A 22484-nucleotide genomic window follows, 5' to 3' on the forward strand; every position below is an offset into this window, starting at 1 on the left:
GCTATGCTGAGAGCCCATCTTTCTCCCCCTGGAAGGGGAAGTGGGTGACTTTCTTGGAAGGCTCGTCTGGAAGCCCTCAGCCTGGGGCATGCTGGACTAGAGTCTGTCTCCCAGGCAGATTATTTCAAGGCAAGAATACTGGAGCTGGTTCCTGTTTCCTTCTCCAGGGGATCTTCCCAACCCAGGAATCGAACCTGTGTCTCCTTTGTCTCCTGCATTGCAGGCTCGAGGGGCCCAGGAGGCACTCCCTGAGAGCCGATGAAAGCACGCTAAGAAAGTCAGTGTCACAAACCTGCCAGAGACAGATCAGCCAGGTACCTGTGCAAGGGGGACCTGTCCCAGCCTCCAGCCTTTGCTTCCCTTCCTTCTCCTCTCCGGGACCCTAAAAGGGGCCAGAAACTCAGACAGGAAGAGGAGGGCCTGACAGAGAACCATCGTGTCCCTTTCCCGTCTCAGCCTCCAGCCTGAAGCCAGCCCAGTGGAGCCAAAGGAGGGAGAAATGGTAATGTTAAAACCAAGTCTGGAGATTTGATTGTCATCTTGGATTGGGCTGAGTTGAAATGGTTGAATCTTAGAGTCACCATGGGGTGTAAAAGACCATCTGCCTTTATAGAAGGGAGGTCAAGGGCCTCCCTGCAGAGTTTTTTTTTTTTCCCAGTGGCAGCAGAAAAGTTCCTTCACTGAACAATTTTAAAAGGGTGTTAGGAGAAAAATATAGTAAGTCCCCTGCATACAAATCTTCAAGTTTCGAAATTTCAAAGACGTGAACAAGTGTTCCATCAACATGGTGATTTCACATGAGTGAAATTGCGGCTTGCCCTCCGTCTTCTATTGCTGATGATCCTTCTGCTCTACTGGCTCCCACCTCCTCTCCCTCCTCCAGTCAGTAACTCTTTTTGCCTGTTCACTGGATGCCACTCTCTATATGCCACCTGTTGCCCTGCACTACTGCACTTTTCAGTGTACTATTATTGTTGTTCAGTCGCTCAGTCATATCCCGACTCTTTGTGACCCCCTGGACTGCAGCACACGAGGCTTCCCTGTCCATCACCACTCCCAGAGCTTGCTCAAACTCCTGTCCATTGAGTTGGTGATGCCATCTAACCATCTCACCCTCTGTTGTCCCCTTCTCCTCCTGCCTTCCATCTTTCCCAGCATCAGGGTCTTTCTTCCCATCAGGGTCTTGATGTGAGTTGGCTCTTCACATCAGGTGGCCAAAGTATTGGAGCTTCAGCTTCAGCATCTGTCTTTCCAATGAATATTCAGGGTTGATTTCCTTTAGGATTCACTAGTTTAATCTCCTTGATCTTAGAGTACTATACTTGAAGATTAAAACGGTTTTCTTTACTTTTTGCTTTTTATGTATTATTTTTCAGAAAAGTATTATAAACCTATTATACTACAGTGGCTACCCTGTGGCTCAGACAGTAAACAATTTGCCTGCAATGCAGGAGACCTGGGTTTAATTCCTGGACCAGGAAGATCCCCTGGAGAAGGGAATAGCAACACATTCCAGAATCCTTGTCTGGAGAATCCCATGGTTAGAGGACCCTGGTGAGTTACAGTTCATGGGGTCACAAAGAGTTGGACCCGACTGAGTGACTAAAACATACTACAGTACTACATAACTGATTGTGTTAGTTGGGTACTTAGGCTAATTCTGACTTACAAACAAACTTATGAATGCATTCTTAGAACAGAACTCATTTGTATATAGACTTAACTGTAAGTGGTTTCGATCACAAGTTGTGCTTGTTCAACATAATATAGACAAAATGTGTTTTGTTTGGCAGGGGTGTTAGGTGTGTTTCCACAGTTGTTGCCATAAATCAGGGCTTTCCAGAAGGGATCCCCTGCACCAGTGTTAGTGGGGGCTGGTAACCGAGACGACTAGGCTGCAGTTCACCAGGTTCGAGGCAGCTCTCGGTGCCTGTGACCCACTGGCCCTTGTCCCTGCTGCTGCTAAGTCACTTCAGTTGTGTCCGACTCTGTGCGACCCCATAGATGTCAGCCCACCAGGCTCCCCTGTCTCTGGGATTCTCCAGGCAAGAACACTGGAGTGGGTTGCCATTTCCTTCTCCAATGAGTGAAAGTGAAAAGTGAAAGTGAAGTCGCTCAGTCGTGTCAGACTCTTAGTGACCCCATGGACTGCAGCCTATCAGGCTCCTCCATCAAAGGGATTTTCCAGGCAAGAGTACTGGAGTGGGGTGCCATTGCCTTCTCTGGGCCCTTGTCCCTAGGGAGTCACTAACCCAGTGCAGCAAGATCTCCTCAGACTGGCCCAGCCAGTTGGAGCTGTTTCCTGGTGTCCTGGGCACCACAGTGGCTGCCCCGACCCAAGCGGGAATGGAATCACCACCAGTCCAATTGGAATCCAGCACCCACTCAGACAAAGGAGTTCAGCTCCAGACAAGCAGAGCGTGATCATCTTCTGGGCAAGGACCCTGGGGTTCACAGCAAAAAATAAAGCTAAAGTGGAAAAGAAGAGCTTGGCGTTCCCACGGGTTGCTGACCATGACCTCGACAGTGTCAGCCAAGCCTGACTTTGTGAGATAAGCACTGTGCTGTGCTTAGCTACTCCATCGTGTCTGACTCTCTGCAACCCCGTGGACTGTGGCCTGCCAGGAACCTCTGTCCATTCTCTAGGTAAGAATACTGAAGTGGGTTGCTGTGCCCTCCTTCAGGGTATCTTCCCAACCCAGGGATCAAACCCAGATCTCCTGCATTGCAAGCTGAGTCTTTACCATCTGAGCTACCAGGGAAGTCCAAGATGAGCACACAGTACTTCCATTTAAACTATCCCGGACAACTGTTTCTACTTCTATGATGGTCTGTATCTTTCTTCAGGAGCACCACAGAATGTGACAGCAGCTGAGTGAGGTGTAATTTCTCCACAGCTATGGTTCAGGGAAGGCCTTGCATTCATGAACTGCTGAGAATCTGATGGGTTCTATGGACCCATGAAACTAAAAGACCCTTACTCCTTGGAAGGAAAGTTATGAACAACCTAGATAGCATATTAAAAAGCAGAGACATTACTTTGCCAACAAAGGACTGTCTAGTCAAGGCTCTGGTTTTTCCAGTAGTCATGTATGGATGTGAGAGTTGGACTGTGAAGAAAGCTGAGCACCGAAGAATTGATGCTTTTGAACTGTGGTGTTGGAGAAGACTCTTGAGAGTCCCTTGGACTGCAAGGAGATCCAACCAGTCCATCCTAAAGGAGATCAGTCCTGGGTGTTCATTGGAAGGACTGATGCTGAAGCTGAAACTCCAATACTTTGGCCACCTCATGCAAAGAGTTGACCCACTGTAAAAGACCCTGATGCTGGGAGGGATTTGGGGCAGGAGGAGAAGGGGACGACGGAGGAGGAGATGGCTGGATGGCATCACTGACTCCATGGACATGCGTTTGAGTAAACTCTGGAAGTTGGTGATGGACAGAGAGGCCTGGCGTGCTGCGATTCATGGGGTCACAAAGAGTTGGACACGACTGAGCGACTGAACTGAACTGATGGACCCATTGCCCAGAAAAAAGTGTGGCTGGGCCTCACCTTCCTTCCCATCCACTTCCCAGGCACTGAGATGCACTTGACCACCATTCTTGACCCCCTTGGTCCTTGCTGGTAGAGCCCACTTCCCTCTAAACAGGCTGAAAACACCAGATATTCTGTGTCTAACTTCCCTCACAGCTGTGTCCCAGCCCTGGCCAGTGAGACCAGGTCTACTAGGAGTAATAGAGAAAAGTCTGTCTTGGGACTTCTCTGGTGGTACAGTGGATAAGAATTTGCCTGCTAATGCAGGGGACACAGGTTTGCTCCTTCGTCCGGGAAGATCCCACATGCTACAGGACAACTAAGCCCATGCGCCAAAACTACTGAGCTTTCACGCCTAGAACCTGAGCTCTATAACAAGAGAAGCTACCACAGTGAGAATCCAGCACACCTAAACTAAGAGAGTAGCCCCCACTCACTGAAACTAGAGAAAACCTGGGAGCAGCAACAAAGACCCAGCACAGAAGTAAATCAATATATTAAAAAGTGAAAAATCTTTTTAGTAAAAAGAGAAGGATGAGGGGCCAACTCTCTTCTCCTTTGGATGTTGATGCTAGGAGTCCAGCTGCCACTTTCTCACTGTCTAGAGAAATAGCTGAATTAAGCAATCCTGCCACTGTCCACTTCTGGACAGTTCAGTTCAGTCGCTCAGTCGTGTCCAACTCTTTGTAACCCCATGAACCGCAGCACGCCAGGCCTCCCTGTCCATCACCAACTCCTGGAGTTCACCCAAACTCATGTCCATTGAGTCGGTAATGCCATCCAACCATCTCATCCTCTGTCATCCCCTTCTCCTCCTGCCTTTAATCTTTCCCAGCATCAGGATCTTTTCAAATGAGTCAGCTCTTCGCATCAGGTAGCCAAAGTATTGGAGTTTCAGCTTCAACATCAGTCCTTCCAATGAACACCCAGGACTGATCTCCTTTAGGATGGACTGGTTGGATCTCCTTGCAGTCCAAGGGACTCTCAAGAGTCTTCTCTAACACCACAATTCAAAAGCATCAGTTCTCCTGCGCTCAGCTTTCATTATAATCCAAATCTCACATCCATACATGACCACTGGAAAAACCATAGCCTTGACTAAATGGACCTTTGTTGACAAAGTAATGTCTCTGCTTTTTAATATGCTATCTAGGTTGGTCATAACTTTCCTTCCAAGGAGTAAACGTCTTTTAATTTTATGGCTGCAATCACCATCTGCAGTGATTTTGGAGCCCCCCAAAAATAAAGTCTGCCACTGTTTCCCCATCTATTTGCCATGAAGTGATTGGACTGGAGAGATGACATGCATTATTATTGTTGGAACTGCTTTCCTTTTCTTTTTTTTTTTTTAAAGATTTTTTTATAAATTCAATGCAATCCCTATCAAGCTACCAATGGTATTTTTCACAGAACTAGAACAAATAATTTCACAATTTGTATGGAAATACAAAAAACCTCGAATAGCCAAAGTAATCTTGAGAAAGAAGAATGGAACTGGAGGAATCAACCTGCCTGACTTCAGACTATATTACAAAGCCACAGTCATCAAGACAGTATGGTACTGGCACAAAGACAGAAATATAGATCAATGGAACAGAATAGAAAGCCAAGAGATAAATCCACGAACTTATGGACACCTTATCTTTGACAAAGGAGGTAAGGATATACAATGGAAAAAAGACAACCTCTTTAACAAGTGGTGCTGGGAAAGCTGGTCAACCACTTGTAAAAGAATGAAACTAGAACACTTTCTAACACCATACACAAAAATAAACTAAAAATGGATTAAAGATCTAAATGTAAGACCAGAAACTATAAAACTCCTAGAGGAGAACATAGGCAAAACACTCTCCGACATAAATCACAGCAAGATCCTCTATGACCCACCTCCCAGAATATTGGAAATAAAAGCAAAACTAAACAAATGGGACCTAATGAAACTTAAAAACTTTTGCACAACAAAGGAAACTATAAGTAAGGTGAAAAGACAGCCCTCAGATTGGGAGAAAATAATAGCAAATGAAGAAACAGACAAAGGATTAATCTCAAAAATATACAAGCAACTCTTGAAGCTCAATTCCAGAAAAATAAATGACCCAATCAAAAAATGGGCCAAAGAACTAAACAGACATTTCTCCAAAGAAGACATACAGATGGCTAACAAACACATGAAAAGATGCTCAACATCACTCATTATCAGAGAAATGCAAATCAAAACCACAATGAGGTACCATTACACGCCAGTCAGGATGGCTGCTATCCAAAAGTCTACAAGCAATAAATGCTGGAGAGGGTGTGGAGAAAAGGGAACCCTCTTACACTGTTGGTGGGAATGCAAACTAGTACAGCTGCTATGGAGAACAGTGTGGAGATTTCTTAAAAAACTGGAAATAGAACTGCCATATGACCCAGCAATCCCACTTCTGGGCATACACACTGAGGAAACCAGATCTGAAAGAGACACGTGCACCCCAATGTTCATCGCAGCACTGTTTATAATAGCCAGGACATGGAAGCAACCTAGATGCCCATCAGCAGATGAATGGATAAGGAAGCTGTGGTACATATACACCATGGAATATTACTCAGCCGTCAAAAAGAATTCATTTGAACCAGTTCTAATGAGATGGATGAAACTGGAGCCCATTATACAGAGTGAAGTAAGCCAGAAAGATAAAGAACATTACAGCATACTAACACATATATATGGAATTTAGAAAGATGGTAACGACAACCCTTTATGCAAAACAGAAAAAGAGACACAGAAGTACAGAACAGACTTTTGAACTCTGTGGGAGAAGGTGAGGGTGGGATGTTGCGAAAGAACAGCATGTATATTATCTATGGTGAAACAGGTCACCAGCCCAGGTGGGATGCATGAGACAAGTGCTTGGGCCTGGTGCATTGGGAAGACCCAGAGGAATCGGGTGGAGAGGGAGGTGGGAGGGGGGATCGAGATGGGGAATACGTGTAACTCTATTGCTGATTCATGTCAATGTATGACAAAACCCACTGAAAAAATAAATAAATAAATTAAAAAAAAGTTTTTTTTAATGTGGACTATTTTTAAAGTCTTTATTGAACTTGTTACAATATTGCTTCTGTTCTATGTTTTAGTTTTTTTTGTCTAAAAGGCATGTGGCATCTTAGCTCCCTGACCAGGGATCGAACCCACGCCCCCTGCATTGGAAGGCAAACTCTTAACTATTGGAGCGCCAGGGAAGTCCCTGCTTTCCTTTTCTTACCGCTGAAAGCAGCTGCTGACTCAGTGGATTCCCTGATGACCATCCAGCACCTTCTAAGAGTTCACAGACCCAATGTTGGAAGCTGTGAACTAGAGCCTGGTCTCCTCATTCTAGTGATTGTCTTCTCGAGTCCTCAACTTTCTCAACTATCAGCCCCCAGAAAGGCAAAGGCAGGCTACATAAGGGGTCTCCAAGCCACACTGGGCTGTCTTAACTTTCTGAGAGAATTTGTAGGCAAAGCAGTCTTCATATATGGGAGATGATGTGTAAGAAACATCATGCTGGAAAACACAGGTTCTCAACCTGCTCAATTCCAATCTGTGGTAGGAACTTGGACAGTCTCACCTCCCTAAGACTCAGTTTCCGTATCTGCTACTTCACACTACCTTGTCTTAAGGGACTGTATGTGTGTGCGTGCTAAGTTGCTTGTCACATCTGACTCTTCGTGATGCCATGAACTGTAGCCCGCCAGACTCCTCCGTCCATTAGATTTTCCTGGCAAGAATACTGGAGTTGGTTGCCATGCCCTCCTCCAGAGGACCTTCCTTATCCAGGGATCAAATCCAAGTCTCTTATGTCTCCTGCATTGGCAAGTGGGTTCTTTACTAGCGCCACCTGGGAAGCCCATTCTTGTTTACATCTGTGGTTAATTTCTTCCTGATCACAGTCCTTCCACAGCATCAAAATACAGCCCATAACCAGAAGTGGTTCAGGAGATGAACTGGGAAGCTTAGGCTTTCTGCTTGTGTTTTGACAAAGACAACATTGAGGGGTAGGTGTGCCCCGGATACTGAGGCCCGGCCACCTGCCTGTCACTGGGGGTGCATGGCAGGAGCCCGCACCACCGTCTGCTTCTCATGTCCCTCCATCCTCACTCAGTCTCCTGGCTAGTTCCCACCACACCGCAGGCTTGACTGCCTGCTGGTTTTTTACAGTTTGGGCTCTTGTTGGTTTAGAGAAACAAAATACTTTAAAAATTATATTTCTGGAATGCCTGTAAAGCACGAGCAGACACGGATCACAACAACTCAAAGCTCTGTTATTGGCTCCAAACCAAAGTCGCACACTGGCTTATTCAAATCTAAACAGCCCAGCCTGGTCTCTGGGTGAGCACCACATGGCTAAAATTAGACTGGCCATCTGCTGAGACAGCAGCTGGGCTATTCTGAGCCCCAGTAGGCCTGGCTGGAAGCAGGGCTGGGCCTGGGGGGAGCACTGTCCCTTTAGTAGGCGCGTCTGTCCCTCTAGTTAAAAGGGTGACAGGGAGCGATGGAGAACGAAGGCACAGTGAGGGGAGGCCAACGTCACTGAGGTTGCACAGGAGACTGAAAATGTGGGCGTAAGGTCACCTTTATGACCTTGGGCTTTTCTTCCTGATGCCTGGGTGGGGAAGATCCCTTGGAGAAGGGAATGGCAACCCACTCCACTTTCTTGCCTGGGGAATCCCATAGACAGAGAAGCCTGGAGAGTTACAGCCCATGGGATCACAAAGAGTTAGACACGACTTTGTGACTAACACTTTCACGTTTCTTTCACTTCCTTCTGACTGTCCAATGGCTCCCAACAAGCATAGGATTTATTCCTTACTCTTGTTCCTTGGTTTCTCCTTCTTTTTTTGGTTGTACTTCATGGCATGAGAAACTTCCCCACCTGGAATCAAACCCATGCCTTCCTATAGTGGAAGGGTGGTCTTAACCACTGGACCACTAGGGAAGACCCAGTTTCTCTTTTTTTTTAAACTGGAGCTTCCTATTTCAACTTACACCCCGGGCAAAGGTATCCGTTAGGATTTCAGTGATAATGGCTGAGGTTTACTGAGGGCATATCAAGGTCAGGAACCACGCCAAGTACTTTATAGGAATTAGTACACACATTCTCAGAGCAATTCAGAGGTTGGTACCAACAGATTTCAGGCATTCAGAATGGCTATATTTTTCCTTTTTTTTTTTTGACATTCTCTTTTTAAAATTTATTTATTTATTGCTGCATTGGGTCTTGGCTGCTGTGCACAGGTATTCTCCAGTTGTGGCGAGCGGGGGCTACTCTCTAGTTGCAGTGCACTGGCTTTTCATAGCGGTGGCTTCTCTTGTTGCAGAGCATGGGCTCTTGGTGTGCAAGCTTCAGCAGCTGTGGCTCACGGGTTTAGTTGTCCTGTGGCATGTAGAATCCTCGCAGACCAGGGACTGAACCCATGTCTCCTGCATTGGTGGGTGGATTCTTTACCACTGAGCCACCAGCAAAGCCCTGATTCATCTTTCTGCAGTCAAGAGAAAAAGCCCTGATTGAAAGGACTCACATGACCCTGGGAAGTCAGGGGTCCTCTCCTTTGGGCCCTGAACCTTGTGACCCCCAAGCTGAATCCACCACCAGTTCTCAGGCGACAGCATCCGAGTTCAGGATCTACTGAATTATGTATGGAGTGGGGAGCTTGGGGGTAAATATGTAACCTATACTGACATCTGGCTGTGCTGTGCTTAGTCGCTCAGTCGTGTCTGACTCTCTGTGACCCCGTGGACTGTAGCCCTCCAGGCTCCTCTGTCCATGGGGATTCTCCAGGCAAGAATACTAGAGTGGGTTGCCATGCCCTCCTCCAGGGAATCTTCCCAACCCAGGTCTCCCACATTGCAGGTGGATTTTTTACCATCTGAGCCACAGGGAAGCCCAAGAATACTACCCAAGAAGTGGGTAGCCTATCCCTTTTCCAGGGGACCTTCCTGACACAGGAATTGAATTGGGGTCTCCTGCATTGCAAGTGTATTCTTTACCAGCTGAGCTACCAGGGAAGCCCCATATTGACATTTATAGACACTTTATAAACAATTTTACATTTATAGCCATTCTAACCCATCATCTCAAATCCTAGGCTCAGGCCACTTAGGCCAGTTGTCTACAGCCCCCTACCTGGTTATTTCAGTTGTTTATACTCTGGTCATAAAACCACAGTTGTTACCTACAGCTTCTTCTTTCCTATTACTTCTGCCCTCAGTCTGAACCTTAGCTGAAGTTTCTGAACTGGTTTAGTGCCCAAAGTGTCGTTCCTGAGGGTCAGGTCCTCAACAGCCCCACCACTGTCATGGGCTGTCATGGACTTCCACCGACCGCAGCTCCCCCTGCCCCCCAACTACATCATGGACAAGGTGATGCTGAGAAGCCCCTGGGCTGCAGGCTGTCCTTCCACCTCCAAGGTCCAGCATCCCAATCTCCCACTGGGTAATCAGTCACACTAGCTAGTAGAGTAACCCCTTTCTCTGCTTGTGGGGATGGTGGTTTTTAGAGCCCTAAGGTGGCAGCCTTATCTTCCAACTCTGTGGAACCACTGTTGTGGCCCCTAGGGAAGCATGTCTCCCTCAGGCCTTGGACTTCCAAACCAGCAGAGCTCCAGGGGAAGTCACACGTGGCAAGAGTCAGGAGCTATGCCCACTCCCTTACTTCTAGGACCACAGGCTGGTATCTGATCTAAAGCATATTCTGGGGAACTTCCCTGGCAGTCCAATGGTTAAGACTATGCTTCTAATGCAGGGGGCGAGGGTTTGATCCCATTGGGGAACTAAGATCTCACAGGCCCTGTGATGCAGCCTCACCCTGTTTGGCACACTGGCTCAACTTTAGGAGCCATTCCACCTTCAATGAGGCCACTTCTGGGTGAAGGGACATGTGGTAAAACCAGTTGACTTATGGGCACGAGCCCATTGCTGCAAGGTGAGACCCCCTGCCCAGAAAGGCACAGTGGTGGAATAGGGCTAATGCCCAGGTGTCCCCATCACCAGCACTGTCCCCCAGTCGGCAACCTCTTACCTGAGGAAAACGTTTGTAGGCCATTATCTTTTTATTTTCCAAAACGAGTCTCCAAAAATATACCTGCTTATAACCTAGATCCTGGCCTGGCCTTGCTCTCTAAAGCCAGAGAAATGCATATAGGAGCTGCCTGATGATCTTTCAGGCAAAGTTTAAGGGGCAGAAGTGAGGGGGGTGGTGGGATGCTGGTCATCACTGCTCTGGACCCCACAAAACCAGCTATAAGCCCTCAGGGAGCCACAGTATGAAAAGCCTCACTTAAAACACCATTCCTTTAAAAAAACAACTCCCAGTATTTGGGGAATTGAAGAGGAAGTGATGCTACTTTGGAAATATGAAATCCTTAAAGTAGTCGGGTGTCAAGGAGAGTAATTAAAACCAGCCCAACAGGTCAGAGATAAACCTATCCCTGATATTCAGATCCTCATGGAGAGAAGACACAGGTGTCTGCAGCAGGTCAAAGGGCTTTCAGCGTGAACACTGAACACACACTCTGCATGTGTCAGGGGCCAAGCTGCCACTGGGCTTAACTCAGGGGACCCTAAAAGCACAGTGTTTTGGGGTTCACCCCAGTGCGAAGCTCCAGTCATCACATCACTATAGCAGCTTCACAGGCGTGCTCTGGGTTGTTCAAGGAGCTGTTCTCAGCTTCCAAAAGGGGGTAGCAAGAGAGAACTGCCAATGCAAAACCTGTTGGTTAACACACTGGAGTAATGGGTGTGCTTCTGCTCAGAACATTTAAACCACAGGGGTGCACCACGCTGTGTGGAACAGTGTGGACTGAAATGGGAGCCAAATGCTGTTTCCGGCAGCCGCTGCCGTCCAAGGGCATTTCCCGGCAAAGGCAGGAGGGCGGGCAGCTCCCAGCAGAGGCCCAGGGCTGTACCTTGGCTCACTAGGCACTCTGTGCTTCTGTATGATTTACATTTTAAACTAACTACACACATTTTAGCTGCTAACCTGAATTTTTGTAAAGTGAAGAAAGAAAATAAAAATGAATACTGAAACATAACATGGCAAGTTCCCTCTTTTAGCAGAAAAGTATGGAATCAGAATCTCTAAGAAAGAAATCAGCTGATTATAGAAAACCCATTAAGCAATCACTCCAACCTAAAACTACTCTTGTTTAATCAGATACTGTGGTGGGGGAGGGGTGGGGGCTAGTAATTGCCCATCTCTGTGTTGATAAAAAAATGGTGAAGAATACAGAATATTCAGGATCTAGGGAACCTAAGAGCATTACTGAGTGGCCAGCTAACCAGGAGAGGGGCCTCAGGTTGATTTTGCTAAGGATTTTCATCAAAAGTTAAGGACACCAAACAAAAGATAAAGACTCTGTTATGAAGCTGGTTTGCCCGTTTCTGAAATCTGACACCCTAACGTGGGTTTGTACGGCCCTCAAATTTACTGCAGAAAGCCACAGACATGGCTACCATTCATAAACTGTACCTGCCGCTACCGTCACTTCAATGTAACCCAACTCAGAGAAAATGTGTTTTTCTTCTTTCCTCTCTGGAATGATGTCTGCTCTTTGTTTGTCTGACCCAGAACACCTGTGTAAGTCTGGGGCTGCGACAACAGCTCATTCTGAGGTGTTCTCTTGCCTGTGGCTCTACCTTCTAGCCCTCACTTCCCATTCTCTTTCTGTAGAAGGTTAAAAGTGTCATAAGATACCATCCCAGCTTTCAGGGAACTTAAATGTAAATATTTAATAAGCACCATGCTCAAACACACAGTAGTGGTAGGAGGCAATATAGTATATGTAAGACAACACTCCACAGAAAGGAAGAGCATGCTGATACGGGTTTTATCACCGCTAACCATCTGATAAACTAAAGAGAAAGAAGCATGGTCTTCTATGCTTAGCTTTCTGTTACTCAGATGGGGCTTTCCTTCTGGGCATTGCTATTATGTTGCCTGGCACATTCTGGGGCTTCATGGATACGAGTGCAAACAATCCCCCTACAATCTCTGTGGACCTTGCACTGTGAAGATTAATAGATCCATGGTCAGAATGAGACCAAACACACATAAGGACAGAAGCCATTTCCATTTTAATCCAGAATTACTATTAGCCCTTTGGTATTTTGGTGATGCTAGTCTTAATTTAGAAGACAAAATTGCTCAGAGGAAAACTGAGAATTTCAAATGCAACCTAAAACTACTACGTATTCCGAGAGCTTCCACGTTCAAGAGTCTCTAGAAAAGGAAAGTGCCTTTTGTTTCTCAGTATGAGAAATTGTTAAAGCTCCTCCCTGTGGTCTCCCAACACTTCTCACCGAAAAACAAGAGGCTGAAAGGGTGACAACAATTACAAAATAATAAAAAAAGGAAATTTAAATAGTATGAAATTAGTTTTTATTTGACTTCAAAATAAACACTTAACATTTTTCCAAAACTAAAGATGAATACTTAGAAACAAGGGTAGAAGATTATTTTTTTCCTTCCCTGGGGAAACCAGTAAGGCAGACGTTCTAACGTGGCTTGCAAGGCTCTTTCATTGGACTAATCTAGACAGTTAAGACCCTCCCCAACTTTCCCTCTATTGTCAGTTGTACCTACCAGGGTTATGGCTGGCAGGAGAAATACCCCAAAACAACCCCCCGCCCGCTCCCCCACCCAACACAATCAAGGGATTTGAAAAGCTGGGAAAATTGTTGAAACATGTGACCAAGTGTTCATATAAAATCCTTTCTAAGGAGACTGAGTGAAGCTACTATGCCTCAGCAACTCAGCTGAGGTTTCTGCCTGGTCAGTGCGAAGCACGTCAGTCAGCGGGCTGTACCCCTCACAGCTCACCACAGGGATGTCTTAAAGTTGAACTTCAGCTTCAGCAGGTACTTCAGATGGACCTGAGCAATGTCATAGACGATGTACCTGGAGGGGAAGTGTGTCAAGGTACAAACGCTTCCACAATGGAGGGCGTGCTTGCTGCCCATCAGCTGGCCTGCGGCCACACCCCACAAACCCTCCCAGGTTGGGGGCTGGGTCTCTCATCCTGACCAGGGAGACCGCTGAGCAGAACTATTCCTCGTGAGACCCACCACGGGACCGTCCTGAGCCAGCCCGCCCCCGGGTGAACGGGCTGCATTTAAGTGGCTCCACAGCCCCAGACCATTGCTCGAGGCGCACACAGCACACATGTAAAGGATACTCGTTATATAGCAGACAGGTGTCATTAACACCAGACGAAATCCCTGTCCCGAGAGGCACCTCCACACCATCCATGGTAATACTAGCCGATGGGTCAGGGGTAGTTTTGCCTAAACCTGCAGGAAAGAAGGCAGATGGGATATGATTTGTGGAAACATGCCGAAAACGCTTCAGAGAGATGAGATCTGTGTATACATAGAAAAGACATACAAATCCCAATACTGTGTCCTCCTTCCAGACATAAAGCTGTAAGTATATACCAAGTTCCAGTCTAACTGATTTTCATCAGCATAGTAGTGCCCCCACCCTGCTTTCTGTTAAGTCGAATCCCAAAGCCCTCGCTTCAACTAGGCAGAAGGAAGTCCTAAATCATTATGGGATATGAACTATAGCAATTCAAGAAGCTCCAGGTACCACTATGCCACCAGAAGGCCCTCAAATACTGAAGCTTAAAAAAAAAAAAAAATACTGAAGCTAAGAGTCAGGTTAGAACCCAAAGCCAGTGCACCTGGTTATTAGGAGTTGGAACCAGAACTCTTCTATGTGGCATTTGTAAAACCAGGGTCATTTGTGGCAAGAGTAAAACATTAAAAAAAAAAAAAAAAAAAAAAAAAAAGAACTTGTAACAGCTAGCCACAGAAACTATGATTTTGGGGGAAAGAAAGCCCCCTCCCTGTGCCATCTGGGGTATCTGCAGCAGCAGCTTCCGAAACACATTACCTTTGACACTGTGCTTGCCCTTGGGTAACTTGCTGATATGAGAAGCGTGTTTCAGTTCATACCTATATAAGAGAAGGTAGTTTCAGAAGAGCCTCTAAGGTCACTGGGCTCTCAGACCAACAGTACGAACAGCAGAGCAAGGCCACGGAAGCTGCTGAGACCAATACTCAGAAAGCCCAGTCCACCTTCCCTGCTAGGAGCTCCCCTCTGCTCTGGTTCTAGACATGGAAGGTGCAGCCCCCTTTGAACAGCTGGTGCCAACGATCACTGCCAGAAGGCCAATTCCAGGAAAGGGCCTGATTAGAGCTATGGTGTAGCTGCTATTCTGGAACTTTCTGTCCAGTCCATGACCCCGAGACCCCGCCTGGTCTATTACATAACCCTGCTCTCTTTGGGTTATGGTCAATAAGGCCAAGGTGGACAACCAATCCAAGCTGGGCCAATCAGTTTTCTCTGCAAGGAATCTGCAACTAGGATTAAGATTCCAATTCAACCTGATTTGGTCTCAGACAGGAAATCTGAATATCAGTAGGGGGACAGGGGCTATGAAGTGACCACCCTCTGTGCTTCTCAGTCCACAGGAAGAACACAACTGCCAGTTCCTGAGTTCTGGCTGTCTTCCTCTCTTGGTTTCGTGAGGCATTTCTGTGCCTCCCTCATTCACTTAACTTGCACTGGTGTCTGACACCCACTGCCGAACTGGTGGGTCCTCTTAACCATGGTGGGGAATTTCCAGGATGACCCCTGGCCAGGGGAAGCTCCTTCCTGCAGCTCACCCCATCCACCCCCACCAAGCGCCACCAGCCCCAGAGGTGGGGTTACTCACATGTTTCCAAGGGCAACTTCTCCCAACAGGATCAAGCCTATTGGGTCTCCTTGGGATGTGTGGCAGTAGTTGGCACTCTTGGAGACCATGTCGGCGAAATAGATCCCCTTACCAAACATGTAGCCTGTCTGGAAGGATGGAAAAGGGACAGCTGAAAACCTTCTCATGGGAGCGCTGACTGCGAGCCAGGCGCCAAGAAAACAGCTGTGACAGGTTACTAGCGCCCCCCACAGCGCTCCCCACAGTGGGCAGAGCCCTGCGCTCTGGACCAGGTTGTTTGGATACCAGCTCCAACTGCTGCCTAGGGGCTCTGAGAAGTCACTGGATCTCTCTGGATCCCCCTTTCTTCGCTGAACTGGGAAAAAGAACCCTATGGGACTGCTGTGAAAATTAAATGAGCTACTAACGGCTTCTTAGACCAGGGTGTGGCACATGTGAACACCTGGTAAACACGGCTATACTTTTTATTCCTTTAAGGGAAAATGGGGTTAAGAGACGTGAGAGTGTTTGCCGCCGCACAGCACAGTGGACTCTGCCACACTTGAGTCTGGTCCTCAAGCTCCTCGCTTTCTGCAGCTACAGAACAAGGGGCCTGGCAGACCCTTAAGTTCCTGCCTGGTAGGTCATGTCTGTAACTGAGCAGCTGACACAGCGGTCTGACTTGAGTCTGGGTCGGGCTCTACCGAGGCAGACTGGAGGTCCCTGGCTGGGAGGTGGGAGAGGCAGGTGGGGACTCAGCCTGGCCCGTGGCCAAAGTCTGTGCTCTCTGCCAGTCAACACACCCAACTGTCATTCACAGCAGGGTCTGGAAAACACTTCACTTCCTCTGTTCCAGAAACTGTGTGCAGCCTGGTAGTCAGGCCAGGAGAGGGATGTGCAGCAACGCTCACCTCAACCACCACGGCTACACCTACGTCTTTAAACAAGGCCGCATGGTCACAGAGGCACACAGAGGCTTCCCACACAAGTACCCCCAGGACTCAAGTGGAGATGGCTGCAGAGATGGGCAGAGCCCACCCCTCTCCTGCTGTGGCTCCCAGGCCAGGCACGTACCACAGGCGCTTCAGGTGGGGCTATCCGGAGACCCTGGGATAGGATGCCTGCGAAGTTGGTGGTCCTGGACCCGTGCCACAGGAGCCTCCGGTTATGCAGCTGCTTAAACGGCTTGTAACGCTGGCTCTCTCCTTCGCGCTCTATCTTGAAGATCTGGTCAGAGTATTAAAAGGAGAGAAGTGGAAGGAGTCACAGTTACTGTGGGGAATTGGAAGATCCGATGAGACACAGAGATAGAGCTGGGACATGTGAGGCCTTCTGCAGTATGTAAGGTGTTCCAATCAGGCTGGGATGTGGCAACAGGCCCCACTCAAGGTCTCGTCCAGCAGGGACCAGCAGCTAAAATTCATACTGCATGCAGCAGAGGCACACCTGAGGCACTTTATTTTGAATCTCTCTTAATGGTTCTGATTCCAAAGCTAGGTTAGAACTAGGTTTTTGGAATGGTAGGGAGGAAATGTCCTTTAAAACAGAATAAAAAGCTAACCTCAACCACAAGACTATGGACTTTTGTGTCCCACAAACAACTGCGTCATTTCTTCTGGTTATTTAAAGCAAAGCCAACCGCTCTTTTCTACCCAGGCCCAGGTCGGAGGAATGGGCCGGGAAGAGCTGGGAGAACACAAAGGGGGCAGAGGGAGGAGACAGCCTTACGTCGACGACTTCCAAGTCGTACGCGTTGTGTGTGGTCGCGTGAGTGTTCTTCACATACTTCCTGATGATCTCGGCTTCTTCGGAATCTTTGTCCACAACCTAGAAGTAAAGCGTCTTGGAATCAGAGCAAGGAGAGCCACACAGAGGCAGGGAGAACAACGATAGGCTCAGCTGATACACAAGTAATACATGGCTCACGTGGAGCCCAGGTGGGAGACAGTCAGCCTGTGTTCCAGGCCCCCCACCTCCTCGGGCATCAGCTTCTTCATCACCTGTTTGCATGATCCCAGCCTCCCTCCTACTTAGAACCCTATGCTTTGGGACATCACAAAAGCTAGGAACATGGGGCTCGCTGTCTGGGAGCAGGGAACCTCTACAATGAGGAGCTGGCTGTCAGGTAATAGTCTCCCTAACCATAACTTAAGCAGGAGATCCTGGGTTCAATCCTTGGATCGGGAAAGTTCCCTGGAGAAGGGAATGACAATCCACTCCAGTATTCTTGCCTGGAGAATTCCATGGGCAGAGGAGTCTGGCGGGCTACAGTTCATAGGGTCACAAAGAGTCGGAAACGACTTTGCTTGTGTGTCCTGAACTGAATCATGCCTTAAACCCTGGGGGCCAGGAGACACCCTGCAGCCAAGACTTGCAACCAAAAGCAGCAAGGATACGACAGACTCTAGGGCTTTTGACGATGGTGATGGGTGCTCCATTTGAATCTTCTGGGACAGGCACATTGTGGCTCAGAGCAAATGTACACTAAATAACCGTCAAATAATGCAATCTCTGCCGAAATCTATGAGTGTGTGATGGGACTTATATTTTCACAGTCTAATCCAAAGTTCAGAGAATGCAGAAATTCTAGTTCTCCTCATTGCCTCTTAATTAAATGGCCTCACAATCATTAATGGAGACATTAACAACCCCCTTCATGAAGAACCAGGCTGTTTGATATCCTACCCTGCATACACCCACACACCACATAAAACCTATACTTTGTCCTAAGCACGGAGCAAAGGCTCTTTTTAGTTATGTAAACATAGGACACCAGGCTGAACAGATCCCAGTGTACTTGAACCTCCTCACACCGCAGGGCAGGACATGGGCTGTGAAATGAGGCACACGCGAGGTGTGAGACCAGGCTCAAATCCAGGACAAGCTCACAGCTAAGGCAAAAATTTCTCCGGTTGGCCAAGGCAGGGTGATTTCTGCCCAAGCCTCCAACAGACCCAAGTTCAAGAATGTGCGCACCAACACAGCCACTCTGACTCCAGAGAACATGAACCTAGGCACTGCAGCTTTATTACGGCTGCCATCAGGCACTTGGAAGTGCCCTGACTTGGAAGCCTGCCTCGCAAACGAGGTGCTTCTTTACAGATGAAGGCCCTGAGGTTCTCGGAGGACCACAAGCAGAAACACCTGGGAACCTTACCAGGATGGTCAATCCTTGGACCCCGGCAATCTGTTTTAACAAGCTCTCTAGGAGATCCTGATGCATGCTTAAGTTTGGGGACCACTGTTCTTGGGACAGAGGGTCTGATGCTTCAGAAAGGGCGGGCCCTGTTACCTTAATGTCAGTTTTGAGCTTCTCATAGTTGACATCAATGGGGTCCTTGCTGCTGTCATCAGAACCACCCCTGAGTAGACTGTAGGCCACCTCAATGTCCAGCAGGTTGTCCAGCATTTCCACCTTGGCCTGGAGGAAAGGAAAACCTTGAGCTAAGTACAAGGTGAGAGAGAAAGACCCCAGAACCCAGACAACGTCCAACACAGACAGTGACGAGGTCCCTCCCAGGTGTCGAGGGACAGCCCGTTCTCTCTTCATAGGGAACACGCCTAAGGATTCTGGAATGCTAAGGAAGCTTGCTCCCTAGGGCAGAAAAGGCAGAAACCACATGGCCATATGTGTGGGGTTTCTCTACTATGCACTGGTGACTTGTGGAGACCTCTCACTGGCTCCCTAATGAAGGAGAGAGGGAAAGCAGGGACAAAGATGCTCCCCCCTCTCCTATGGTTCCTTTTCCCCAGACTGATGTGGTTCAGCAAGGGCAGGAAAACCCAACTCTCCTACCCATGGTCAGGCTCCCAATATGGGGAGAAATCCTACTTTGAAATGAGAGCCCAGCAGCTGGCCGCTGCCCTCAGGGATCACAACACAGAGGGGCAGTGATGAGGGAGTGACGCCCAACCCTGCAGAGCCCAGACCCGTGGCCACCCCTGGACCGTGGCGCTACCTGCACGCTGTCTGCATTGTTCAGGAGCGGGGGCTTCTTCATCCCGAAGTCGTGGGGGATCAGCGTGTAGAAGCGGTTGGAGAGATCCAGGATGTGGGAGTCACTGCTGCCCTGGGACAGTGCCTTTGTGGGGAGGAAACAGAGGGAACGGCCTGAGGCACTGCTGAGCTCCCAGCACCTGGCCAGGCTTTCTCCTCTGGAAGCTGGATGCTGCTGCCAAGCCTGTGTGGCCAGGCCAGGAAACCACCTTCCTGCAGTGTCTGTCACTCAGCCAGGCAGCGGCAGGATCCCATCCTCAAACTGGGTGGCTCAGGACACATGGGCTTCCTGTACACGATTTCACTTGTACAGATACTTGTGCACTTATACACCCATAAACCCTGCACCACTATGCAAAATGTTCACTGGGGCATCTTGGTGGTGGGCACGTTGGCTGTTGCTGCAGAAGTCTTTCAACTTTCTGCATGTTTGAAAAGAGTTCACAACAAACTGTTGGGGACTTCCGTGGTGGCCCAGTGGTTAAGAATCTGCTTTCTAATGCAGGGAATGTGGGTTTGTTCCCCGTTTGGGGAACTAAGATCCCACATGCCGTGGGGGCAACTAAGCCCAAGCATCACCAACTACAGAGAAGCCTGTGCACTGCCACAAAGAACCTGTATGTCACAACTAAGACCTGGCACAGTCAGAAAAAAAGTTGAGGGGGAGGAAAAAGCCCCTTGCTATAAAATCCAATCAGGCACCCTTGGCCATTGACCTTCATCTTTAAGGGGGGGTGGGGAGGAATTTGTCTTGAGCGCCACCTAGAGGGCCAGGGTCAGGCACACGAAGGCGAGCCCCTCCCCACGCCGCACTCCTAGATACTGCTCCATGCAGAAGGTGCTCAGTAAATGCACAGAGACGAGGAGCTGGACCACTGGTCAGTACATGCTTGGCCGACACTCTCAGTGCCGACAGGAGGGTAAAGGGGCAACAAGTCAGCACCTGAAGCCCTAGGTGGGCTTCTCACGGTGACACGGGCTTGTCCTCATTGTAAACCTCTGCCTGTGCTACAGGCTGGTCTGCGCAACAGGCAAAGGACACCACCCCAGCCCCTCCGCCTGGACGTTCTGGAAAGCAAAGAGCTCGGGCTGAGGAAAGCCTTTCAGGTTTCCGGCAGCGGGTAACAAGGAAAGAGGTCAACTGCTCAGGACTGGCTGTAACCGGATTTAACCGCTACGTTTTCAGGGCCTCCTCTCCAGTACCAGCCAGAGTCCACTGCCCTGGCCCGACTTCAGTGTCCTGTGTGGTCTTCCTCTTTCATGTGCCACTCCCAAACACAGGTGGAACCCTCCAGCCCCATCCAGGGAAGAGGATGGAAGGCACTGGGGACTAGGGGACCTTGGGAGATGCTCAGCAAGTTGACATGGAATGAACATGAACAAGAGCAATGCGATATTTAACTTGCTACTTGATGATTTCCTAGTAACTGCAAAATAAGCTCAGCCTCTCTTAAGGACACACAAAATAAAATCAGAATATTTTTACGAGGCAGGAGAATGAAATTCCTCATCAGGCATACAGTGTTTACTTCATATCTGACAACTGAAAACACTGCCAATTCATTAGAATTGTGTCCATCTTACTTTCTCTTACCATACCTGGTGAATTGAAAACCATCTAAATCAGCGGAAACAGTACGTCTATTTCCTTAACCTTGAGTAAATGTACTGCTGCATTGCCCACCCAAGGATGAGAGGCAGCCCAGGAGACACCCCTGCCCCCCACATTGGGCAGCTGGAGGAGAGGTTGATGTCTTACCTGCTGGACCTCGCTGAGGATGGAGTACGCAGCCTGGATCTGCCTTTTGCTCAGCTTCCCTAAGGGCATCTTCTGAAGGTCAATCTGAGGAGACAGGGGGATTTTTTTCCCTTTGAAAGTTGGGCATTGTCCGGCGCGATGACGGGAGAGCTGGGCTGAACATCACCCCAGGCCTCCTGGGCTCCCAAAGCAGCAGCCACAGTCTGGTCCTCCGAGGGCGACCTGGTGACCCAACTCCACAGGCTCTGCAGCCCCGCCCCCAGTGCAGTGAACGGGAGTCTGTGAGAGAAGATTCTTGTTCATTTCATTTATGGCAGAGACTAAGCCAAGCCCCCACCCCTGGATTGGGTTTGAAACAGTCCCACACTTCTGGAAGACACAGCAGGACTCTCCTCTAATTTCCAAGTGAGACCCTCCCTGCGGTCTCAGAGCCAAGGCCATCTCCGGCCAGAAAATAACCATAAAGTGGTGAAAGTTATTTTTAGAAGGACACACTCCTGTACATACATACTGACATCAATATAACAATGTACCCCTCAAATCAGTCACCCCGAAGGTTAAACATCTGTCCCTACAACAGTGCTGCTCACAACACCCTGGCAACCAGCAGGAAGGCAGGGAGCTGGCTGCAGTGGGAGAAGCGTGAACTCTGTGGCCAGGGGTCTGGTTACCAGCTAGCGAGCGAGGCACCCACTCCCTATGGGAGCGACCTGCCTGAATGCTGGCTAGGTCCCCTCCTCTGTCAGCCCCCCACGGAGCCCCCTGCTCTGAATCCTGAGCCGCTGTCTCTAGGGTTGTTCCCAGCAGACCCCCTGAGCTCCTGGCCCCGGGACTGCACTTAGCCCATCTTTGCGTCTCCAGCACCTGCAGGGCCTGGCACAAAGATGAAGCTGGACAAGTCCTCAAGAAGTGGAACTGCTATCTGATTAGATGAAATATTAAGAGGATGTGAATGTGCTCACAGCCCAATAGGCACCAATCAGGGACCAGTAGTGACAGCGTCTGCAGCCTCAGTACTGTCCGTCCATCCCCAGGGAGAGCTGGTTTCTGGGAAGAGTTAAACAGTTGGAGTGCAGTCCAGACAAGAAGGTGGATAATATATTCTGAGCCAAGGACACAGTACAGTAAAAGAGCAGAGTGACCCGAGCATGGACTGTGAGTTGGCTCTAATGCAATTCTAGAGAGGGAACTCCAGAAGATGCTCCAAGAGCAGAGTGACCAGAGTGAGAGCAGAGACTCTGAGGGAAGCGTCTCCCGGAGCTGGGTAATTCTGGTGCTGGTTTTAAGAAGACCTGGTCTCTCTAACCTACACCCTTACTGCACAGACACAGCCCACAAGAACAAGAGAAGGGCTCAACCAGACCAAGCCACCCCCACTCCTGACTGTGGGCTGCAGAGGGGAGGAGGCTGCAAAGCTGGAGCGCGGGCTCTGGACTCAGCGCACACCCTCCCCGCCCCAGCTGGGACTCTGCTCTGG

At 48.8% G+C, this 22484-nt stretch overlaps 1 protein-coding gene across 1 annotated transcript in view; it reads right to left on the reverse strand.

Moving 5' to 3' along the window:
* Positions 1–12914: 12914 nt before the first annotated feature.
* PARP1 (poly(ADP-ribose) polymerase 1) overlaps positions 12915–22484 on the reverse strand; it is a 40401-nt gene continuing 30831 nt past the window's right edge. Inside the window, exons 15-23 of the mRNA XM_043923453.1 lie at positions 21008–21091; positions 19211–19333; positions 18544–18672; positions 16980–17078; positions 16326–16478; positions 15273–15400; positions 14447–14508; positions 13728–13842; positions 12915–13450 (exon numbers count right to left, since the gene is read on the reverse strand). Of these exons, the coding sequence (XP_043779388.1) occupies positions 13369–13450; positions 13728–13842; positions 14447–14508; positions 15273–15400; positions 16326–16478; positions 16980–17078; positions 18544–18672; positions 19211–19333; positions 21008–21091 (975 nt within the window). The 3' untranslated portion in view covers positions 12915–13368. The remainder of the gene's footprint in view (positions 13451–13727; positions 13843–14446; positions 14509–15272; positions 15401–16325; positions 16479–16979; positions 17079–18543; positions 18673–19210; positions 19334–21007; positions 21092–22484) is intronic.

Source organism: Cervus elaphus, chromosome 14 (assembly GCF_910594005.1).
Source record: "Cervus elaphus chromosome 14, mCerEla1.1, whole genome shotgun sequence".
Taxonomy (NCBI): domain Eukaryota; kingdom Metazoa; phylum Chordata; class Mammalia; order Artiodactyla; family Cervidae; genus Cervus; species Cervus elaphus.